Raw genomic sequence first — 21127 nt, forward strand, 5'->3', positions numbered from 1 at the left:
CGGAGGTTGCAGTGAGCCAATATCGTGGTGCCACTGCACTCCAGGCTGGGTGACAGAGTGAGACTCTGTCTTTAAAAAAAAAAAAAAAAAAATACTTAGTATATTCTTTCCTAGTATCCCAGAGAGCTCTGTGAGCATTTGAGATCAGCTGCAACAAGTAACAATGAGTCATCAGCGATGTACTAGGGAATGAAGAGCTATCAAACTTCTCTGGGTTTTGTGATCTGTGTAACACCAGCATTGCTTTGGGGTATGTTTTTGTTTTTGTTTTAGTCTCACTATGTCACTCAGGCTGGAGTCCAGTGGCGCAATCTCAGCTCACTGAAACATCTGCCTCCCGGACTCAAGCCATTCTTGTGCCTGCCTCCCAGGTTGCTGGAATTATAGGCATGCACCACAACGCCCAGCTAATTTTTTATTTTTAGTAGAGACAGGGTTTCATCATGTTGACCAGGCTGGTCTCAAACTCCTGACCTCAAGTGATCTGCCCGCCTCACCGTCCCAAAGTGTTGGGATTACAGGCGTGAGCCACTGCACCCGGCCTGGGGTATGCTTATTAAAATATTCCTCTGTAAAATGAAGTTACCTGCTTTGCAGAATAAAGTCTGGATATGTACAAACATACATGTGTGTAAGTAAAAAGAAGATAAAGGGGCCCTCTACTATTGTATTTCTCTTCTCTCCCACTTCATGACCAAAATGGCTCAGAACACAAACTTATATATCAGGCCAATTAAATACCTGCTTTAAAAAATTGCCCTGAAGGATGATTTTGATTTCACATTTTTTAAAGTGTGTTTTACTTACTTTAAAAATATGGCCAGGTGCGGCAGCTCACGCCCATAATCCCAGCACTTTGGGAGGCCAAGGCAAGCGGATCACCTGAGGTCAGGAGTTCGAGACCAGGTTGGCCAACACAGTAAAACCCTGTCTCTACTAATAACACAAAAATTAGCCAGGTGAGGTGGTAGGTGCCTGTAGTCTTAGCTACTTGGGAGGTTGGTGCAGGAAAATCGCTTGAACCCAGGAGGCGGAGGGTGCAGCAAGTCAAGATTGTGCCACTGCACTCCAGCCTGGGTGACAGAGCAAAACTCTGTCTCAAAAAAAAGAAAAAGTTATTCCTAGTTCTACTGAAACCTCAAACTATTTATTTTTATTTTATATACCAAAAACTTCCCAATCAAATAGCCCTTTAAGTCCCAAATATTCAGCTTTTGTTCCAGAGGTCTGTGGAAAAGCTAGCTTTGTATCAATGCAAAGGAAAGTGATTCACTCTTGCTGTGAAGCAAGTTTCAGGGAGGAAAGGAGTTGCATCCAGAAAGGTGATTCCAACATTCCCAAATGCTTCTGGCTGAGACCTTCAGATTTTGTTTGAAACAAATTCTTGGAATAACAAACACACCTTTATTCAAGTGGAAGTACAAAAGCACATTTCTAAACCAAATGCATACATGTGATTTTTACATATTCTGCTTTTTAGGGATTACATAATCCTGTTTCAGTCACCACAGGTGACTACTGGTCTCTATACATAAGGGTATCCATGTTTGATGGGAAAAAACACATGCATTTTTCATTTGCTTTTACATTTAGATCAATTCATTTATATATCAATTTCATTTAGATTCCTACCTTGCCTTGATGAGATCCTATTCTTGCTGATGGCAAAGAAGTAAAATATAGTGGCAGAACTATCCTAGAGGTTAGCCATAGGAGGATTAGAGAGCAATATATTTTTATATATTTGTTGAGGGTCCCTAGTGAATATTATAACATCTGAACTATGAAAGGCTCAATTGCAAGTTGACAACTAGAATTTTAAATAACACTTGTCTTATTCACAAAATGTTATAAAGCTTAAGATGGAAAAATATTAAATGCTCTGACATTACCTAAAGAATCATGAACTCTTGTTAGGTATATGATGGTGGCCCTGAACTTGAACCAACATCTGTAATCACTTTTATCAATCAAAAAAGCCATGTTCTTTTATATAGCCTATAGACGAAATACAAAAATGTGATAATGAATAAACAACTATACACAAAGCCCCCACACTTCAAATACTGTCCTGATGAGAAAAGACTACTGGGGCGGGAGGGGGAGGCACAAAATTCAAACATTTATCTGCAATCCAAACAGTTAAAATTTTACCAGGAACAGACCTGCCACTCTCTTAAAATATTGTCTCTGAGATTAACATAAGAACAGCATCATCTGTAGGAAGGCTACATCCCCTTATGATGCTGACTTTGTGTGTGTTTTCTTTTTTTTTTTTTTCTTTTTTTTGAGACAGTCTTGCTCTGTCACCCAGTCTGAAGTGCAGTTGCACAATCTCGGCTCACTGCAACCTCCACCTCCTGGATTCAAGCGATTCTCCTGCCTCAGCCTCCTGAGTAGCTGGGACTACAGGCGTGTGCCACCACACCCGGCTAATTTTTGTATTTTTAGTAGAGACAGGGTTTCACCATGTTGGCCAGGATGGCCTCGTTCTCCTGACCTCGTGATCCACCTGCCTCAGCCTCCCAAAGTGCTGGGATTACAGGCATGAGCCACCACACCCAGCCTGTCTATGTTCTTTATGTTTACTCTACCAAAAGCAGACCTGAGCATTTTGCTGGCCTTAGAGGTATATAAAAGAACTCTAGGCTTAGGCATGCAGAATAGGCACTGAATGAATGTAGTGAGGCTACCAGGAGTCTTGTTGACTCCCTAATGTCATCATCTCTCTTTGCAGGCTGTGGATGCACACAAGGCAGCTAAAATCTTGGGCATCATTTGAAAATGTTTGGCTGCCTGCTACAATCTCGGGAGAGAGAATCTTTCATACTTATATTGGACTGGATATATTTTAAATCTAATTCTTTTTTTTGAAAAGATGCTTCACTTTAGGAAACAAGACACCAGACCAGCAACATCAAGCAGGTATGGAATACTTGCTGGTGAAACACTTAAAACTAGGAAACTTCTAAATCTTCTAGAGGTGCTTAAGAGAATGTAGAAATCAATCAATAGAAATCCAAGTGTTGTGGCTGTAAAGCAATATGACATAGAGTCCCTAGTAAAGAGCAGGCGTAAGAATCGGTTTTGGAGAGAACTTGGGCCAAGAACAGCAGAAAAAGCTAAATGAGCTATTTACATGGATGTGTTTTAATACTGGTGCATTAGCAATATCTTACCGAAGTTGTGAACATTAAGAACCAATTTCAAGAAAAATAAAAATGTTTATAGGACATATTAAAATAAAAAGTTTAAATGAGTTCTATAAATATGATGGGCACAGTGACTCATGCCTGTAACCCCAGCACTTTGGGAGGACAACGTGGGAGGATCGCTTGAGGCCAGGAGTTCAAGATCAGCCTGGGCAACAAAGCGAGACTCCATCTCTGTTCTTTTTAGTATCAAAATTATTATAAGAAAAGTAAAAATAAACGTACCTACTTAGAACACATTAAATAAAGGAATGCCATGAGAAAATGGCACTGCATTTACCAAGTCATCCCTAGATTCTTGTGCAAAGAAAAAGATTGAGACTATGTATTAACAATTTCATAAACAAATAATCAGGCCGGGCGCGGTGGCTCACGCCTGTAATCCCAGCACTTTGGGAGGCCGAGGCGGGTGGATCACGAGGTCAAGAGATCGAGACCATTCTGGTCAACATGGTGAAACCCCGTCTCTACTAATACAAAAAATTAGCTGGGCATGGTGGCGCGTGCCTGTAATCCCAGCTACTCAGGAGGCTGAGGCAGGAGAATTGCCTGAACCCAGGAGGCGGAGGTTGCGGTGAGCCGAGATCGCGCCATTGCACTCCAGCCTGGGTAACAAGAGCGAAACTCCGTCTCAAAAAAAAAAAAAAAAAACAAATAATCAACAATTTCACTCCATTATTTTGATGTTGGGTAAAGCCTGAAATGTGGTGTCAAGTTTTTCCATTTGCATTACATCAAATTCTTGTCTACTATGGATATTCTGATATGACAAAGACTAAATTCCTATTGAAACATTTGCCATTTACTACACTCACATAACTTCTCTTAGGTATAGATTTTTTGATGTTGGGTGATGACCGAATGTCCTCACACACATACACGTTTATTACATTTATAATATTTTTGCATGGCATGAATGATACAAAACAAGGTAGTTTCTTTGACTGATGGCTCTTTCACACTCATTGCGGTAATGGAATTTTATTCCCGTATGATTTTTCCAAATGTGACTAAGTTATGAAAATATTAATAGCATGAAAAATTTACCACATTTAATATTTATAGATTTCTCACTGGTATGGATTTGCAGGAGTTGATTAAGAGTTTAATACCTTTTCTACATTCATCACATTTAGAGGGTTTCTCTCTGGTGTGAATTCTCTGATGCTGAGTAACGGTTGAGCTATGACTGAAGGCTTTACCACATGCAGTACACACATGATTTCTCCCTGGTGTGTATTCTCAGATGTTGAATGAAGCCTGAATTTGACTAAATGTCTTCCCACCTTCATTACATTCATGAGTTCTCTTTGGTATGAATGCTCTGATGTTGAACCAGGTGTGCCCTCTGACTGGAGTTATTTTCCCATACATCACAATCAAAGGCTTTCTGTCTGGTGAGGACGTCTTGTTGCAGGATAAGATCTGAGCTATGACTGAAACTGCCCTCATACTCATTACATTCATATGATTTCTCTTTCCTATGCATTTTGTGATGCTGAATAAGGCATGAGGTTTGACTGAAAGCTTTTCCACATTCATTACATTCATGCGGTTTCTCTCCTGTGTGAATTCTTTGATGCTGAATAAGATGTGAATTCAATCTGAAGTCTTTTCCACATTCATTACACGTATAGGGCTTTTCTCTGAAATGAATTCCTTGTTGTTTAATATAGGCCAACCCATATTCATCATACTCATAGGATTTCTCTTCATGGTGGACCCTCTGATGTTCAAGTAGGTATGAAGGATGGCAGAAGTCACTGCCACATATAGTACACTTACAGGACATCTCTTTGTGAATTTTCTGATGTTGAGTAAGGTGGATGCTACGACTGAAGACTCTTTCACAACTGCTACATTTGTAAGATCTGGCTCTGGTGTGAATTTTCTTGTGCTGAATTATGCCTGAGCTTGGACTACAGGATTTATCAGACGCTTCACAGGATTTATCAGATGCTTCACATTTGTAAGGTTTTTCTCTAGTGTGTATTCTTTTATGTCGACTAAGACTTGAGCTCTGACTGAAAGACTTTTCACATTCTTTACATTTGTAGGGCTTCTCTCTAGTATGGATTCTCTGATGTCTAGTAAGAGCTGAGCTCTGATGGAAAATTTTCCCACATACATCACATTTATAGGATTTCTCAGTGTTAGGAATGCTCTCCCATTTGTTAATATGGGAGAGCTCCATTAAGCTTTCTTTACATTCACTACTCTGAAAATCCTGTGTTAGATGTATGTGTTCATGTTTACCAGAGGCTGAATTCTGGTTGAAGCTCATGTCGTACTTATCATTATCATCAGTATTCTGTATTCTAAGAACTCTCTGATCTGCATCAATAGTAGAATCCAGACTGAAGCTTTTTTCAGGTTCATTACATTCACTGTTCTTCTCATTGGTGAAGGTTTCCTTGCTGATTGTTATTTGCCTAAACTCCCTCTCCAGGTACAGAAATTTCCTTAGAATTTCCTGAAGCCTTTCTAATCTGTCCTCAGACTTATACACTTCTCTAGTCTCAGGAACTTGGGTAATATCGTGTTTGAGTCTTCCTACTCTCACTTTGTATGAATGTACTTCTTCCGACATTTTCTGCATAGGAATCAACAGCTTGTTCTCTTCTCTGGTCTCTCCATCTGATACAATATATAAATAGAAAATGCAAATGTAATCTGTACCCTGTGCTTAGGAAAAGAAAACTCAGATGAGAAAACTAAACAATGTAGTATCTACAAGGACAAGACAAGTTTATTTACTCTGAAAAACAGGCACAAAATCTCAACAGCAGAAGTAACGGCATGAACAGGAGCAGTGAGGTAAAACAGCCAACATGTCCAGCAGAGTAAGAAGACAACAGTTAAGGAGATAATAGGGAAACAGTTTGAAATAATTTTAGATAAGCAACTTGATTAGGGGTCTGGTACAACATGTGCACAGGTACTAAACAAATGGAAAGGGTCAACCTAACTGAAGGGAAAAGGAAGGAACTCTCCACGCTAGGATATACACAGAGCTCTTCATTCTGAGTGCCAGAGCGGCTACAACTTGACTCAACAATTGAACTTTACTTCCCTACTAATTCCATCTGATTGATTCTGCCTTACTCACCTGAGCAGTCATCTCTTAAGACTTCTCTAGTCTTAGTTTCCAGATCAAAGACCTGTAGATCCTGTTCCAGCTGGGAGATCCCATCAGGCTTGGAAATTGGAAATCCTGCTCATAGAGAAGGAAATGGTATGTGGCAATGTATCCTCAGATGCTACACAAGCCATATTTTCTTTTAACTAATGATTAAGAGAGAGAGAAGGTAAATTCTGAGAAGACATTAATTAGGAAGGCCTGGAGAGTGAAGAGGGAAAAGATCTTCTACAAGGTCAGATTTGTGCTCTAGAAAGATGTGAGTTAGGGGCAAGCTGATGACTTGGGAGCAGAGGATTCATTTAAACATTATTCAGACAACAAAGTATGTGCATGGGTTTGTCTTCACAGAAATTATCATTATCACACTCCATCTGTTACCTAAAGGTCAATCTTTGAATTAGATCTGGTCTACAATTATCAAAATGGAGGTCATCAAAATATAATTCTGCTCCACTGGAGAAAGGTGAAACTCAAGGACCTGCTGCATGGTAAGCTAACCTGTAGCAAGAGAATCAATGAAAACTGAATAAATATTCTAAGGACCAATATCAAGAAACAATTTGTTTCAGTGCACACAAGAAAACAAAGAACAATATGACACATTCTTACCCATTAGGAGTGTAGCATTTATTCAACAAACATTTATAGAGCGCCTCCTCTATGCAAAGTATGCAGAGGATAAAGAGGCCAAGCAAGGTCCCTTCCTTCGAGGACCTCAAGAACCTCACACTCTACACAGAGACAGATCTAAGCAACTAACTACAATAAAATGTAGAGAGGAAAGTACAAAGTGCATCTTCACATAAAATGGTCTTTCTATGGCTTGCATAACAGAATGCTTGGATCTAAATCTCTTTTAAAGCTAAAGCAATAGGCAGTCTGCTTCCAAGGAGATAGAATTTTAATACTATTAGTATCAAAGGGCAATCTTTATATGTGTCCAGCCCAGAAAGCTTCTAATGGCACACATACAAGGTCTAGCTCAAGCCCCTCATCTTGAAAAACCTTTCTCTCGATTTACTGAATGTCTAAAAAATGTATTAGTTCTTCCTCTTATTCTGACATGCCACATATAATGGTGTTTAAATAGATTTTGTTTAGGTAAGTAGTTTCAGGTATTATCATTCATACTTGATTTATAAACTCTTTGATAGAAGGGACCATGTATCCTGTATCTTGCACTTCTTTTGATTCATTTATTTAACAGCTACTTATTGAGCGCCAACTCTGTGCCCAAGTATCAATGTATTAACAGCTATACAATTTTATAAAAAGGGCATTGGGGCTGGAAAATATGAAGAACTGACAGCTGCCCCAAAGATTCCATGTGAGAGCCTATGAGCAAGGAGATCAGAACAGACAGAAGAAAGGTATGTACTGTGTTTCTGAATTCCTGCTGGGCATTTGGAGTCAATCCTTCTTGTGGACATTTATTTAATTAAGGTCTGCCATGTCAAACCATAAAAGAAGTTTAAAAAATAAAGTTAGTGCTCCACCCATCCCTTCCCCAATCCCCACAAAAAAAAAAAAAAATTAAAAAATTTAAAAAGTTAGTGTAACATGAAGCAACAATATTGTTCTCAGAATTCCAACAGCATGATTTGCAACTTTTAACTTTGAGATATTTAAGATGTCTGTCGATATTTGATAACTGAAACAAAATTTTGGCAATTTACGCCATATCTACACTTAAAAGCACAAAAAAAAAACGTGGTCTTCATGTGGGATGAGGGATTTGATTTTAGACATGTGTTTAATAAGGTAATATAGGAAGGTATAAGAGAAAATGCATACAGACTGATATAATAGACTTTAGAGACTAAGAAGGGAGAGGGCGGGAGACGGGACGAGGGATTAAAAAAACGACATATTAGGTACAATGTACACTATTCCAGGACAGGTGCACTAAAATCTCAGAATTCACCACTATGTATTGTAATTCATCCATATAACAACAACAACAACAAAACACTTTTACCCCAAAAACTACTAAAATAAAATTTTTTTAAAAAAAGAGAGAAAAGCCAGGTACAGTGACTCAAGCCTGTAATCCCACCACTTTGGGAAGCCAAGGCAGGTGGATCACAAGATTTGGAGTTCAAGACCAGCCTGGCCAACATGGTGAAACCCCATCTCTACTAAAAATACAAAACTTAGCCATGCGTGGTGGCACATACCTATAGTCCCAACTACTTGGGAGGCTGAGGAGGAAGAATCACTTGAACCCAGGAAGTGGAGGTTGCAGTGAATCAAGATCCGGCCACTGCACTCCAGCCTGGGTGACAGAGAGACTCCATCAAAAAAAAAAAAAAAGAGAGAGAAAGAGAAAATGCCTAGCAGGTAGTTAAAGATACAATATCACAGTTTAGAAGAGAGAACAGGGTATCATCAAAACATATATTAAGTTTTACTATGTACTTGGTAGGTGCAAAGTACCATGCAAAGAGCTCTCCAGGTTTTCACTCTTTTAACACCATAAATTTACATGTAGGAACTATTATTGTAGTCATTTTATAAATGAGAATACTAAGATTCAGAGAGATTAAGTAGCTTGCCCAAGGTTACAATAACGGATAATGCCTAGTTTTCAAACCTTATTTCAGAACCTGGCCTTTAAACAATCTGCTAGTAAAAAAATTATGATTTTGCCTCCTAACAATCCCTGAAAAAAAGATAATAAATGACTGTGAACAAAACCCATCCCTTCCTCCAAATTACACACAGAAAGAGAAGAACATGTAAGTTTTCTTGTCACTAGCCTAAATGCTATTTTCCTAAATTTAACTTAAAACTTTGCTTTCAAAATATGCACTTGCTTCACATTTTTCCTGTTTAAAATTAGTGTGTTAAAATCTTTTGATTTTATTTAAATCGTGAAAGTTTTCTAATATGATTCATAAAATATTGACAGTGAAGTAAAAGGTAAAAATACGAACAACAAATAAAAAGTAATTAGAATAATATACAGTGAGCCAGGATCCTAAGGATTTGGAGTCACAGAAGTAATTAAAAGGAATCTATGGCCAGGCACAGTGGCTCACGCCTGTAATCCCCACAATTTGGGAGGCCGAGGAAGGTGGATCACTTGAGGTTGGGAGTTCTAGACCAGCCTGATCAACATGGAGAAACCCCATCTCTACTAAAAATACAAAATTAGGGGGGCGTGGTGGCACATGCCGGTAATGCCAGCTACTCAGGAGGCTTAGGCAGGAGAATCACCTGAACCCGGGAGGCGGAGGTTGCTGTGAGCTGGGATTGCGCCATTGCACTTCAGCTTGGACAGTAAGAGTGAAAGTCCATCTCAAATAAAATAAAAAAAATGTTTTTAAAAAAGGGGATCTATGGCAGGGCACAGTAGCTCACACCTGTAATCCCAGTACTTCGAGAGGCCAAGGTAGGCAGACTGCTTCAGCCCAAGAGCCCAAGACCAGCCTGGGCAACATAGTGAGACCCCATCTCTACAAAAAATACAAGAATTAGCCAGGCATGGTGGAATATGCCTGTAGTCCCAGCTACTTGGGAAGCAGGCACAGAAGGATCACTTGACCTCAGAATGTCAAGGCTGCAGTGAGCCAAGATCACACCACTGTACTCCAGCCTGGGTGACAGAGTGAGGTCCTGTCAGTCAGCCAATCAACCAAAAAAACCAATCACTGGGATCTACAAGTTAGGCATGGTGGCTCACACCTGTAATCCCAGCACTTTGAGAGGCCAAGGCAGGATAATCTCTTGAGCTCAGGAGTTTGAGACCAGCCCGGGGAACATAGTGAGACTCCATCTCTACAAAAAATTAAAAATCAGAGATCTAAAAGATGATTTATTATCAAGGAAATGCAAATCCCTTTACAATAAAAATCCCAAACCCCTAGGCAATAGTCCAAACAATAATCAATTTGAGGAAAATCCACTATAAATAATTTGAATGTACACCTGAAATTTTTATTTGTATTAAAAAATCTGGTCTATAGCTCACATCACTTGCTGTTCTTTCCAAAATATTAAAGTAACTAGCACAAGCCAGGTACTTATATCCATAATCTAATTCAATCCTGTACAACCTAGAAGGTAGACATTATTTTCCTGTTTTATAGATGAAGAAAATGTCAGATTAAATAATTTGCTCAACATACTACAGCTGGTAAGTGGAACCCACGTTTGATTTCACAGTTTATATTCTTTCCAACTTACCATACTGCCTATCAAAAAAAGCATTAGTAGCAGGTTCTCTTGACACTGATGTGAATGCCTTTTTCCTAAATTTAACACAAGACTCTATGCTTTTTTCTTTTTTTAAGATGGAGGTTCGCTCTTGTTGCCCAGGCTAGAGTGCAATAGTGCGATCTCAGCTCACCCCAACCTCTGCCTCCTGGTTCAAGTGATTCTCCTGCCTCAGCCTCCCGAGTAGCTGGGATTATAAGCATTTGCTACCATGCCTGGCTAATTTTGTATTTTTAGTAGAGACGGGGTTTCTCCATGTTGGTCAGGCTGGTTTTGAACTCCTGACCTCAGGTGATCCGCCTGCCTCAGTCTCCCAAAGTGCTAGGATTACAGGCGTGAGCCACTGTGCCCTGCCGAATCTATGCTTTCAAAATATGCACTTGCTTTACATTTTTCCTGTTTAAAATTTGGGTTTTTTTTTTTTTTGGCTCTCCGTTGGGGAATCGAACCCTGGTCTCCCGCGTGACCAGGTTTAAAATTAACTTACTGAAACCTTTTGATTTTAAGGCTAGATGTGGTGGCTCACATCTGTAATCCAGACACTGCGAGGCCCATGGGAGTGATCACTTGACACCAGGAGTTCAAAAACAGCCTGGCCAACATGGTGAAACCCCGTCTCTACCAAAAATACAATTAGCTGGGTGTGATGGTGCATGCCTGTAGTCCCAGCTACTGAAGCACAAGAATGGCTTGAACCTGGGAGGCAGAGGTTGCAGTAAGCCAAGATTGTACCACTGCACTCGAGCCTGAGTGACAGAGCAAGATTCTGTCTCACAAAAAAAAGAAAAAAAAAAAGGCCAGGCACATGCCTGTAATCCCAGCACTTTGGGAGGCTGAGGTGGGCAGATCACGAGGTTAGGAGATTGAGACCATCCTGGCAAACACGGTGAAACCCCATCTTTACTAAAAATACAAAAAAATCAGCTGGGCATGGTGGCACACACCTGGAGTCCCAGCTACTTGGGAGGCTGAGGCAGGAGACTGCTTGAACCCAGGAGGCCGAGACTGCAGTGAGCCGAAATCGCGCCACTGCACTACAGCCTGGGTGACAGTGCAAGACTCCGTCTTAAAAAAAAAATTATTTAAATCCTGAGAGTTTTCTAGTAAGAGTTATTTTAATCTGGTTTTCAAAAATAATAGTTAAAGCTGAGCATGGTGGTGGCTCACGCGTGTAATCCCAGGACTCTGGGAAGCCAAGGCAGGCAGATCACTTGAGCCCAGGAGTTCAAGAACAGCCTGGGTGACATACCGAAACTCTGTCTCTTATCAAAAATAGAAAAAATTAGCATGGTGGTGCAGGCCTATAGTCCCAGCTACCCAAAAGGCTGAGGTAGGAGGATCACCTAAGCCTGGGGGGAGGTCCACGCTACAGTCAACTGTTACCATGCCACTGCTTTCCAGCCTGGATGACACAGATCGTCTCAAAAATAATGATAATAATATTTAAAATCTGCCTTATCGGGCCGGGCGCGGTGGCTCAAGCCTGTAATCCCAGCACTTTGGGAGGTCGAGGCAGGTGGATCATGAGGTCAAGAGATCGAGACCATCCTGGTCAACATGGTGAAACCCCATCTCTACTAAAAATACAAAAAATTGGCTGGGCATGGTGGTGCGTGCCTATAATCCCAGCTACTCAGGAGGCTGAGGCAGGAGAATTGCCTGAACCCAGGAGGTGGAGGTTGCAGTGAGCCGAGATCACGCCATTGCACTCCAGCCTGGGTAACAAGAGTGAAACTCCATCTCAAAAAAAAAAAAAAAATCTGCCTTATTATATGGTTTGTTGCTTTTATTAGAGCTATGCTTTTAGCCATCCGAAAGCTTCGTACTTTTCTTCCTGGTCCTTAATACACAAATAATAACACTCCTTAGTAATATCATTCTTTTGTCGATAACTGTTGGACTAGAGTGGATCCCTAGAGAGTTCAATATCATTCTTTTATCAGTACTTGTTGGACTGGAACGTGTCCCCAGAGTTTTCCTTTTTGAATGCATGTTCGTTCTGGTCCCATGCTATAAACTGGCCTGCCTGTCCAATTTGTCATGGCATTTTGAATTTTTCTTGTCATCAGAGTACATATAACTCACTAAAAATATTAAAAACTCCATGTGTAGTAGACTTACTGCCCTAAAGGCACAAAGTAGTGAAAAAGAGCATGGGCTTCGGAGGAACATCTGGGTCCCAAGCCTCTCACTGATCCCGTGAAGATCACTTAACTTTTCTGAGCCTCAGTTTCCTCAGATATAAAATAGAAGCAATATCATCTGCTCACAGAATTATGGTAAGGATTAAATGAGATATATATATCTTATTTATATAGCGAGTACCCAATACAAAGTGGCTGCTCAACAAATATTAAATAGCTGTGACAATGGAAAACATTCTGTGCAAAATCACTGTAGTCCTCCACGACATCAAGTTAAAAAGGCAGAGTATGTGCCAAACACTGCCAATCTATTGACCTACTTAATATCAACTAGAATTTTAACAAGGATGTTTCTGATGCCATCATCTAATAGGGCACCAGCCACACTCACCCATGTGAAAAGCAACCCAGTCCCCTTTCTGGGTCTTAATCTCCCACACTTAGTAGGTAACTTCCCTATGGATAGGGACCCAGAAGCAAATTGTTCATTCATCATCAATGAAATATGTTCCTTTTTAAATGTGGTAACGAAAATTACTTATTACCAACTTCTTTACTCAGTTATTTGTACTCTGTATATTTACTGCTACATAGTGGAAGTACTTAAGCAAAGCACCAATGTTCTGACATCTGTGAGAAATACAATCTGGAGCTCCTGCCATGGGAAAATTATGTGAAGTGGAAAGTAGGACTGAATTATAAAATCTTACAACCCCAAACAGTAAGTTAAATTAATAAATGTATAAACTTAACCCAGTTATGCAGGAGGCTGCATATTTTTTTGTGAAAAATCAGACCTTGGTGATGACCTTGAGCAGTAGGATATAAATAACTCCTTCAAGCTTAGTGTTCCAATAATGGAACACTAGGCATAAATGGGTTAAATTTCAGGTGGAGTTTGCTGAACCCACAAATATGAAAATGACTTTCTAAGAATTGTAAAAGTAACTGCTAAGGAGATGCTGCTAACTTGATCACAAAAGCAAGATGAGGGCTGGGTGTGGTGGTTCACACCTGTAATTCCAGCACTTTGGGAGGCTGAGGCAAGTGGATCACAAGGTCAGGAGTTCGAGACCAGCCTGGCCAATATGGTGAAACCCGTCTCTACTAAAAATAAAAAAATTAGCCAGGCACGGTGGCGCTCACCTGTAGTCCTAGCTACTCAGGAGGCTGAGGCAGAAGAATTGCTTGAACCCGGGAGATGGAGGTTGCAGTGAGCTGAAATCATGCCACTGCACTACAACTAGAGCCTGGCCAACAGAGCAAGACTCTGTCTCAAAAAAAAAAAAAAAAAAGCAAGATGAGTAGGAGAGGAGAGTTTCATGCATGCATGCGTGTCTCTTGTATGTGTAAGTGTGCATGTGTGTTGAGTGTACATGCAGATATGAGAGGAAATGGGATAACGTTCAGTCTATAGCATAAAATGCTATTAGACTGCATTAAACTGCTACAAAGTTTCTTTACTCCAAAAAGTAGACAGGTTAACTGTTGGAAACTCTGTAATTGTTAGATAAAATTAACAGTACTTACAATTATATATATGTCACTTTACAGTTTACAAAGTTAGACATTTATTTGGATGCCCTGAAATAAATTTAACTTCTTTGTCCTCCCTTCTCCCCTCCACCAAGGACAGAGTAAGGAACACTTAATCAGGAAAGGCAACATAAGTGCATCAATCTGTACAGAACCACAAAGAATAAAGGGGAGGAAGGTACGACCTTGAAGAGTTCCACAGAGACTTCAAGGAAGGAGGAAACCAGAATGTCAAACATGAGGAAAGCCCAGGGTTCACGGGAGAGTTAGGCACCATACAGGGCAGGTTGTATCTGCTACACAGAAGATGGGGCACACAGCATAAGTTTCACATTCTAAAATCCTATGAAAAAACCATAACTGAAGAGCTGAAGTTGGACTTTCTGGTTTCTCAGAACACAAGCAGATAATGACCACCAACCACGGTTTCTGAATGAACTGGATTCAAAATGCATCTGGTTGCAACAAAGAAAGCTTCCTTGGACCCTAATATTAGAAATTCAGCAGAAGTAATTTGAGGAGCTGTGATTTTACGTAGTGGCGGTATCCTGGGGAGCTTCTATTCCATCAGTCAAGTTTAGTATCTCACAATCGTGGAAAAGGAGTTTCCGAGCAAGGACGAGCAATATCGATGGGAAGCCGATACTTGGGCCATCTCTTGGAGATTCCTGCTGTAAGGACCGCAAGTGTTTCTCCAGAGAAAGCACTTGCCTGGGTATGACTCAGGGCCGGACAGGAATTCACACTATGAATCCGGGTGGTGGGAAGGCGGAGAAGTATGCCTACAAAGATCAAAGAGCCGGGAATGGAAAACACACTAAAAACCATCCCAGTGGGCAGGCTACCTCCCCACAGATAAGAAGACCTTGAATCCTGAGCATAATCAGGGAGACAAAGCAATGCCCTGGATGCCACCAGCATAGACAAAGCCAAAGGGGGAAAAAAAGGAAAATGTGTGATTCAGTATTTACACACACAAAAAGAAGAGTGTAGAAGCAAGCAAGAAACTAAAGAAAAAGGAGGATGGGCGTGGTGGCTCACGCCTGTAATCCCAGCACTTTGGGAGGCTGAGGAGGGTGGATCACTTGAGGTCAGGAGTTTGAGACTAGCCTGACCAACATGGTAAACCCTGTCTTTACTAAAAATACAAAATCAGTCAGGTGTGGTGGCACGCACCTGTAATCCCAGCTACTCGGGAGACTGAGGCAGGAGAATTACTTGAATCCGGGAGGCAGAGGTTGCAGTGAGCTGAGATCACGCCATTGCACTCCAGCCTGAGCAACAAAACCGAAAATCCTTCTAAAAATAAAACTATAAACTAAACTGAACTAAACTAAACTAAGCGAAAACTAAATTAAATAAAAGAAAAAAAAATACTAGAGAGAAAGAACAATGCTCACACCAAGGGAGCTGCCAACAAACACCACTGATGCTTCCGGCAGCACTACAGCTTGCCTAATCCCAGCTTCCTACTGTACCTTTCAAAATGCCAAGGGAGAGACATGAGTTAAAGCATTGAACCCACCTCAGTGTGGGGTAAAGGTCTGAGACTTCTGCTGCCCTGGGTGTGGTTAAATGGGATTACCATCTGGGTGACTCACTGAAATGTACTCACAGTGAGTCATGCCTTCAAATGACGTCTCAAGTTCTGCCTGCCTGGAGATACATCTGGGGATCTTAAGGGGTGAGGGACCACTCAACAAGAAGGAATTTAGCCTATCTTTTTAAACAGAATTTCTTTTTCCTGGCAAAATGGGAAATTCTCCAATACAGGGACACAGTGATACTAAAAAGGAAAGTGTCCAGTTGGTGGTTGGGAGGCCGCCCTAGGGTCTCTCCTCCAAAAAATGGAAAAAATAAGAAGGATGAGAACTCAAGCAAAGCACAAGAAAGTTTCCCTTGGTTAAAAGGGAACAGATACCCCACAACAGCCAGAAACATGAACTAGGAATAAGGAGGAGAATGCCTCCTCTTGGCACCCCCAAACGAACCTTAATTACCCCTCCCAGAGAAGATGACATGAAAGATAAGGATTCAGAAGTTGTAAGACCTAGAATCTAAGCCACACTCTACAGACCTTCTCAGAGACCTTATACTTATGCAGACACAAGAAAGTAAAGAAATCCAAATAGATAAACTGAATAATAAGGAAGTCCTTACCCAGTGAGACCACGTTCCCATAATTCTCTAACATCACTTCTCTGTAGAGGTCCCTCTGAACAGGGTCCAGGTATCCCCATTCCTCTCGAGTAAGGTGCACAGCCACATCCTCGAATGTCACAAACTCCTGAAATAACACATCCTGGCTGCTCTGGGGAATGAGACCACTGTAGCACTATGGCCAGAAAGTGAAGATGATAGAGAGAGTATCCAGTGTGTACTTACGTTGAGGAGGAGGGAGAACAGATTAGAACCTATGGAACAAAACTCATAACTCTTAAACATCTAATAAGCATCCGGCACACAACCATGGACAAAGAGAAAACAGAGTTTGCTCCTGACACTGTGGAGATGGAAGGTGGTTTATGTGAAGTCCAGGTCTCTGAAGAGGATCAGTTCCCAAACTGGAGTCTGCTATTGAAAAAAATTCCAGGCAAGGTCTACATTCCATCTGTAGCAATGGTCCCTGATTTCCTCAAGGAAAAGCAGAGGGTTCCTCAGCTCACCTGGTACCTGGCTGTCAAGAGCGCAGCTGCCTGGTCTCCTGGGCTTCCCTCATGGGGAAGAGCAGGCACCTGGGGAACAGGTGGAGCTGAGGGAGGAGAAAGGAGTGAAGAGTGAGAGCAGCCCTTTCCCAGGGCTCCCTTTCAGAAGCGGCCTCTCCAGCCCAAGGGGTGTCAGCAGAACCCTCCTCAATACTCTAGTAAAACCAATGAACATTTATCAGGTATTGGGTGTGTCTACTCTGCTCTGTTAGTACTTGCGTGCCTTACGCATGTTTAGACCTGTGATACAGGAGTTTCTTATGAAAGCTTCTATTTCACTTTATCTTTACCACATGACAGTCCTCTTATAGAAGAGTAAGACTATACCTGTTTTGCAGATGGGCAAAGCATAAAGACTTGTGAGGACTTGTCCTGGGCTAGGGTTATTTAGCAGACTTCTGACCGTTTCCAGGCACTGTCCTATACACTTGATAAGCCTTTCTCTTGTGAATGGGCACTGTCTTAACCAGTGTGTAAGACCCCCAAGAACAAGAAAGGGTCATCTGTTTCCTGGCAATCTTTTCCACAGTTCCACAATGCATCACAGCCCTCTACATACTGTGGCACTCGATCTGTGTAAGTGACACACAAGTTATTTGGCCACAGGCAATCTAGGACACAGCTCTTACAAAACAAAAAAAAGACCAACCTACCTATATGATATAGAAAAGTGTGACTGTGTAGTCAAAACACAGTATGTATACATCCACACAGGCACTGTGCTCAACCAAGGAATTAAATGGTTGCTTCCTTGACCAAATTTAGACTAGTCAGGAAACACTGCAGTTGCAACAGAATGGCAGGTGACAAAGCAAAGAGAAACTAAGTGAAGGGAACAGGGGGAAGGAAAGGTCCTGAATCTGAGAGGAAGTGAGAGCCAGGAAAGGACTGGGAGATGTGGCAAAAGAAACTATTCGAGATGTGAGAACTCGGATGAAGTGAAGGTTGCCTGAAGGAAAAACCACCACACAAGTAAGTAGCCATCATTCTGCTTATTTAAGAAAGATGAGGCCAGGCGTGGTGGCTCATGCCTGTAATCCCAGGACTTTGGGACGCCAAGGCGGGTGGATCACGAGGTCAACAGATCGAGACCATCCTGGTCAACATGGTGAAACCCCGTCTCTACTAAAAATACAAAAAATTAGCTGGGCATGGTGGCGTGTGCCTGTAATCCCAGCTACTCAGGAGGCTGAGGCAGGAGAATTGCCTGAACCCAGGAGGCGGAGGTTGAGGTGAGCCGAGATTGTGCCATTGCACTCCAGCCTGGGTAACAAGAGCGAAACTCCGTCTCAAAAAAAAAAAAAAAAAAAGAAAGAAAGAAAGATGAGCTGTCTTTAATAGAGGGGCTCAGACTAGGACTGAACTGAGTCACAGCTGCCCCCACTTTCATCCCTCCCTCTAGGGGCCATGTTCTCATTCCAGTTCCTGGCCTCTCTCACACCAGGCCCAGGAGCCCCCTCGGGAGCCCCTCCACACACAGTCATTGCCTAGATAGAAGGGCTGTCTCTGCCTTACCCCCAGTGAGTCCCTGTTCCATGTCGGTGTCCTGCACAAACTGAGGCTCTGGGGACAGACCCTCAGACTGGGTCTCCAAAGACTGAAACTGGACCCTTGGTGATCCTGCTGCTTCCTGGGCTGGTATTTCCTCCATCACTGCTCTGGAGGACAATGACCATCACTGCAAGGTGAGATTAAGAGAAATCACTGTAATAAGTTAAAACATCTCATCATTTTATATCCTCAGGACTTTGCAAAGTATTTTACACACTGTAGATATTCAATAAAAATTAGTTGATAATGATTAACCACCCTAAATAAGTAACAGAGAGAAAAATGGGGCCAGGCACAGTGGCTCACACCTGTAATCCCAGCACTTAGGGAGGCGGAGATGGGCAGATCACTTGAGGTCAGGAGTTCAAGACCAGCCTGGCCAACATGGTGAAATCCCGTCTCTACTAAAATACAAAAATTAGCTGGGTGTGGTGGTACAGGTCTGTAATCCCAGCTATTCGGGAGGCTGAGGCAGGAGAATTGCTTGAACACAGAAAGTATATGTTGCAGTGAGCCGAGATCGCACCACTGCACTCTGGCCTGGACAACAAAGCAAGACTCTGTCTCAAAAAAAAAAAAAAAAGAAAAAAGAAAAAAATGGTTATGCTTCAGCTCTAAATACTTAAGAACCAAATCTTATGATCCAAGTGTGCAGGTTATTGGAACTACTCTAATTTGGAATTTGTGGCATTAAAAAAATCAACATAGTACACTTTAATAGTGTAAAGCTTTCTGTAGAAAGTTTAAAATATTTATAAAACTGGCTGGGTGCGGTGGCTCAAACATGTAATCCCAACACTTTGGGAGGCTGAGACGGGCAGATCCCTTAGGCTCAGGAGTTCCAGACCACCCTGGACAACATGGTGAAACCCTGTTTCTATCAAAAATAAATAAATAAATAAAATTAGCCAAGCATGGTAGTCCATGCCTGTAGTTCCAGCTACTCCAGAGGCCAAGGCGGAAGAACCGCTTGAGCCTGGAAGGTAGAGGCTGCAGTGGGCTATGACTGCACCTCTGCACTCCAGCCTGTATGACAATAACACCCTGTCTCAAATACACAAAATATTTAAAATTTACAGACTTCTTTGGAGACTCAAGTTTGTCCCCAGAGAAAAATGCAAGTTATGATTACTCATTTTAATTTTGTTTTAGTAGAGATGTTGCCCAGGCTGGACTCGAACTCCTGGCCTCCAGGGATCCTCCTGCCTTGGCCTCCCCAAGTGCGAGGATAACAGGCGTGAATTACCGAGCCAGGCCCTCGATTACCTGTTTAAATAAATAAATAAACTCATTTAAATAAGTAAATAAAACGGCAGGCCCCTTAGGGATGTCTTGTTAATACCATCAGCCCACTCTGACTTATAAAACGGGCTTGGCGAATGATAAAATTCCATTTTTGGGGTCAGGTCCTTCGCTAACTAGGACTGGCTGGGCCGGCCTTTTCCCGTAATCCTGAGAGCAACGCAGGGAAGAGCTGCAGTTCGAACAGGTTTGAGCGGCGTCCTTCAGGCCCAAGGACGCATCAGGGTGCCGTCCCCCTCCCACCACCCTCGCCTAGCTCCCAGCTCAGTTCTCATTAGGCCTCGCCCGGCGCTGCCCTCCTCCCACTCCCCTTTTAGACCAAAGCACAGTCCCAAAAGGGCCAGGGGGCCATACAGACCAGCTCGCACGAAGGCACGGTCGCCGGCTCCTGACTGCGAGGCCCTTGGCCCGCGAGGTGAACCGGAGCTGAAAAGAAACAGGCCCTCCTCGCATTCGGGCCTCCCAGCACTCTCGGGGAAGGAAACCGCTGTCTGCCCCGGCCGGACGCCGCCTCCTTCTCCCGGGAAGGCGAAACAAGCGGCCGCCCAGCTGCGACCCCAGAACGGCTTCCGGGTACTCACCGAGGGGAGGGGCGGGCCTGGCCGCCGTCTTGTCACCGACACACTCGCGCTCGGGGACACCACAGCCTTTCCCGGGTCGCTCTAGACAGCCAGGAGGCCGGCGCTTCTCGCTGGCACTTCCGGCGACGGAGTGCAGGGCCCCGCATGAGGGCCCCGGATAAGGGTCCCGGATGTTGGTGAGGGCCCCGGATAAGGGTCCCGGATGTTGGTGAGGGCCCCGGATGAGGGTCCCGGATGTGGGTTAGGGCCACAGATGAGGAACTGGACCCACGGGTTCAGGCTTCGAAGGCTCGTTTTCGCAGCTTTCCACGTCTTTTTCCGTTCCTACGGCCCTCCGTGCTAATTCACTGGGCGTCTTTAGTCGTTATAACAGCAATGACTGCGACCAATGTTGGGAACGCGCCCCCGGGGCCCCTCCCTGACCCGCGCCGACCCTTGAGTCCCCGCAAGGAGGCGGCCCGACCCAGTGGGTGCGTGTCGGGGGCGAGGAGGAATGGGCAAGCTAATGGTCTCACTTCCGTGAGTAGCACAGGGGTGCCTGCGCAGAGTGTAGTACAGCTCTGACTTGTAGAAGGCAAGGATTGCGGGCGCCCCGGTGAGATGGGACTCACTAAGTCATGGGATTGAAATCTGCCAAGTAGGTCCTTGGGGCAAGCGGAGATGGGAGGGGGCATGAGCAGATTGGAATGGAACCGAGAGAGACTGAAGAGATTGACAGTTGCGTCCCTGGTGGGAA

General features: G+C 42.8%; 1 protein-coding gene across 8 annotated transcripts; it reads right to left on the reverse strand.

Annotated features, from left to right (window-relative positions):
- Positions 1–2261: 2261 nt before the first annotated feature.
- Positions 2262–20537, reverse strand: ZNF655 (zinc finger protein 655). 8 transcript variants are annotated; one of them, XM_012455533.3, is made up of 6 exons: positions 20392–20485; positions 18473–18635; positions 16919–17004; positions 16413–16539; positions 6322–6426; positions 2262–5849 (listed from the first exon to the last, which is right to left on the reverse strand). In XM_012455533.3, exons 2-6 carry the CDS (start codon positions 18606–18608, stop codon positions 4510–4512), a joined length of 1794 nt encoding a protein of 597 aa, XP_012310956.1. In that variant the 5' UTR covers positions 18609–18635; positions 20392–20485; the 3' UTR covers positions 2262–4509. The 8 variants fall into 8 exon arrangements, with proteins under 8 accessions (XP_012310956.1, XP_012310957.1, XP_064232490.1 ...); XM_012455534.2 differs by lacking the exon at positions 20392–20485 and adding an exon at positions 20169–20347; XM_012455539.3 differs by lacking the exons at positions 2262–5849; positions 6322–6426 and adding an exon at positions 14198–15034 and having other exon boundaries at positions 20392–20537.
- Positions 20538–21127: the final 590 nt, after the last annotated feature.

The sequence above is a fragment of the Aotus nancymaae genome, unplaced genomic scaffold (assembly GCF_030222135.1).
Source record: "Aotus nancymaae isolate 86718 unplaced genomic scaffold, 86718_ANA_hifiasm-v0.15.2.pri h1tg000015l_0, whole genome shotgun sequence".
NCBI lineage: Eukaryota > Metazoa > Chordata > Mammalia > Primates > Aotidae > Aotus > Aotus nancymaae.

What these genes read in the sequence shown, in the direction of transcription:
- ZNF655 (XM_012455533.3), bottom strand. Translation starts at nt 18,608, where the DNA reads ATGGAGGAAATACCAGCCCAGGAAGCAGCAGGATCACCAAGGGTCCAG. An exon ending in GGAACAGGGACTCACTGGGG is followed by an intron (nt 17,005 to 18,472) that starts GTAAGGCAGAGA and finishes CTCCTCCCTCAG; the next exon opens with CTCCACCTGTTCCCCAGGTG. An exon ending in TGGGAACGTGGTCTCACTGG is followed by an intron (nt 6,427 to 16,412) that starts GTAAGGACTTCC and finishes CTCTATGAGCAG; the next exon opens with GATTTCCAATTTCCAAGCCT.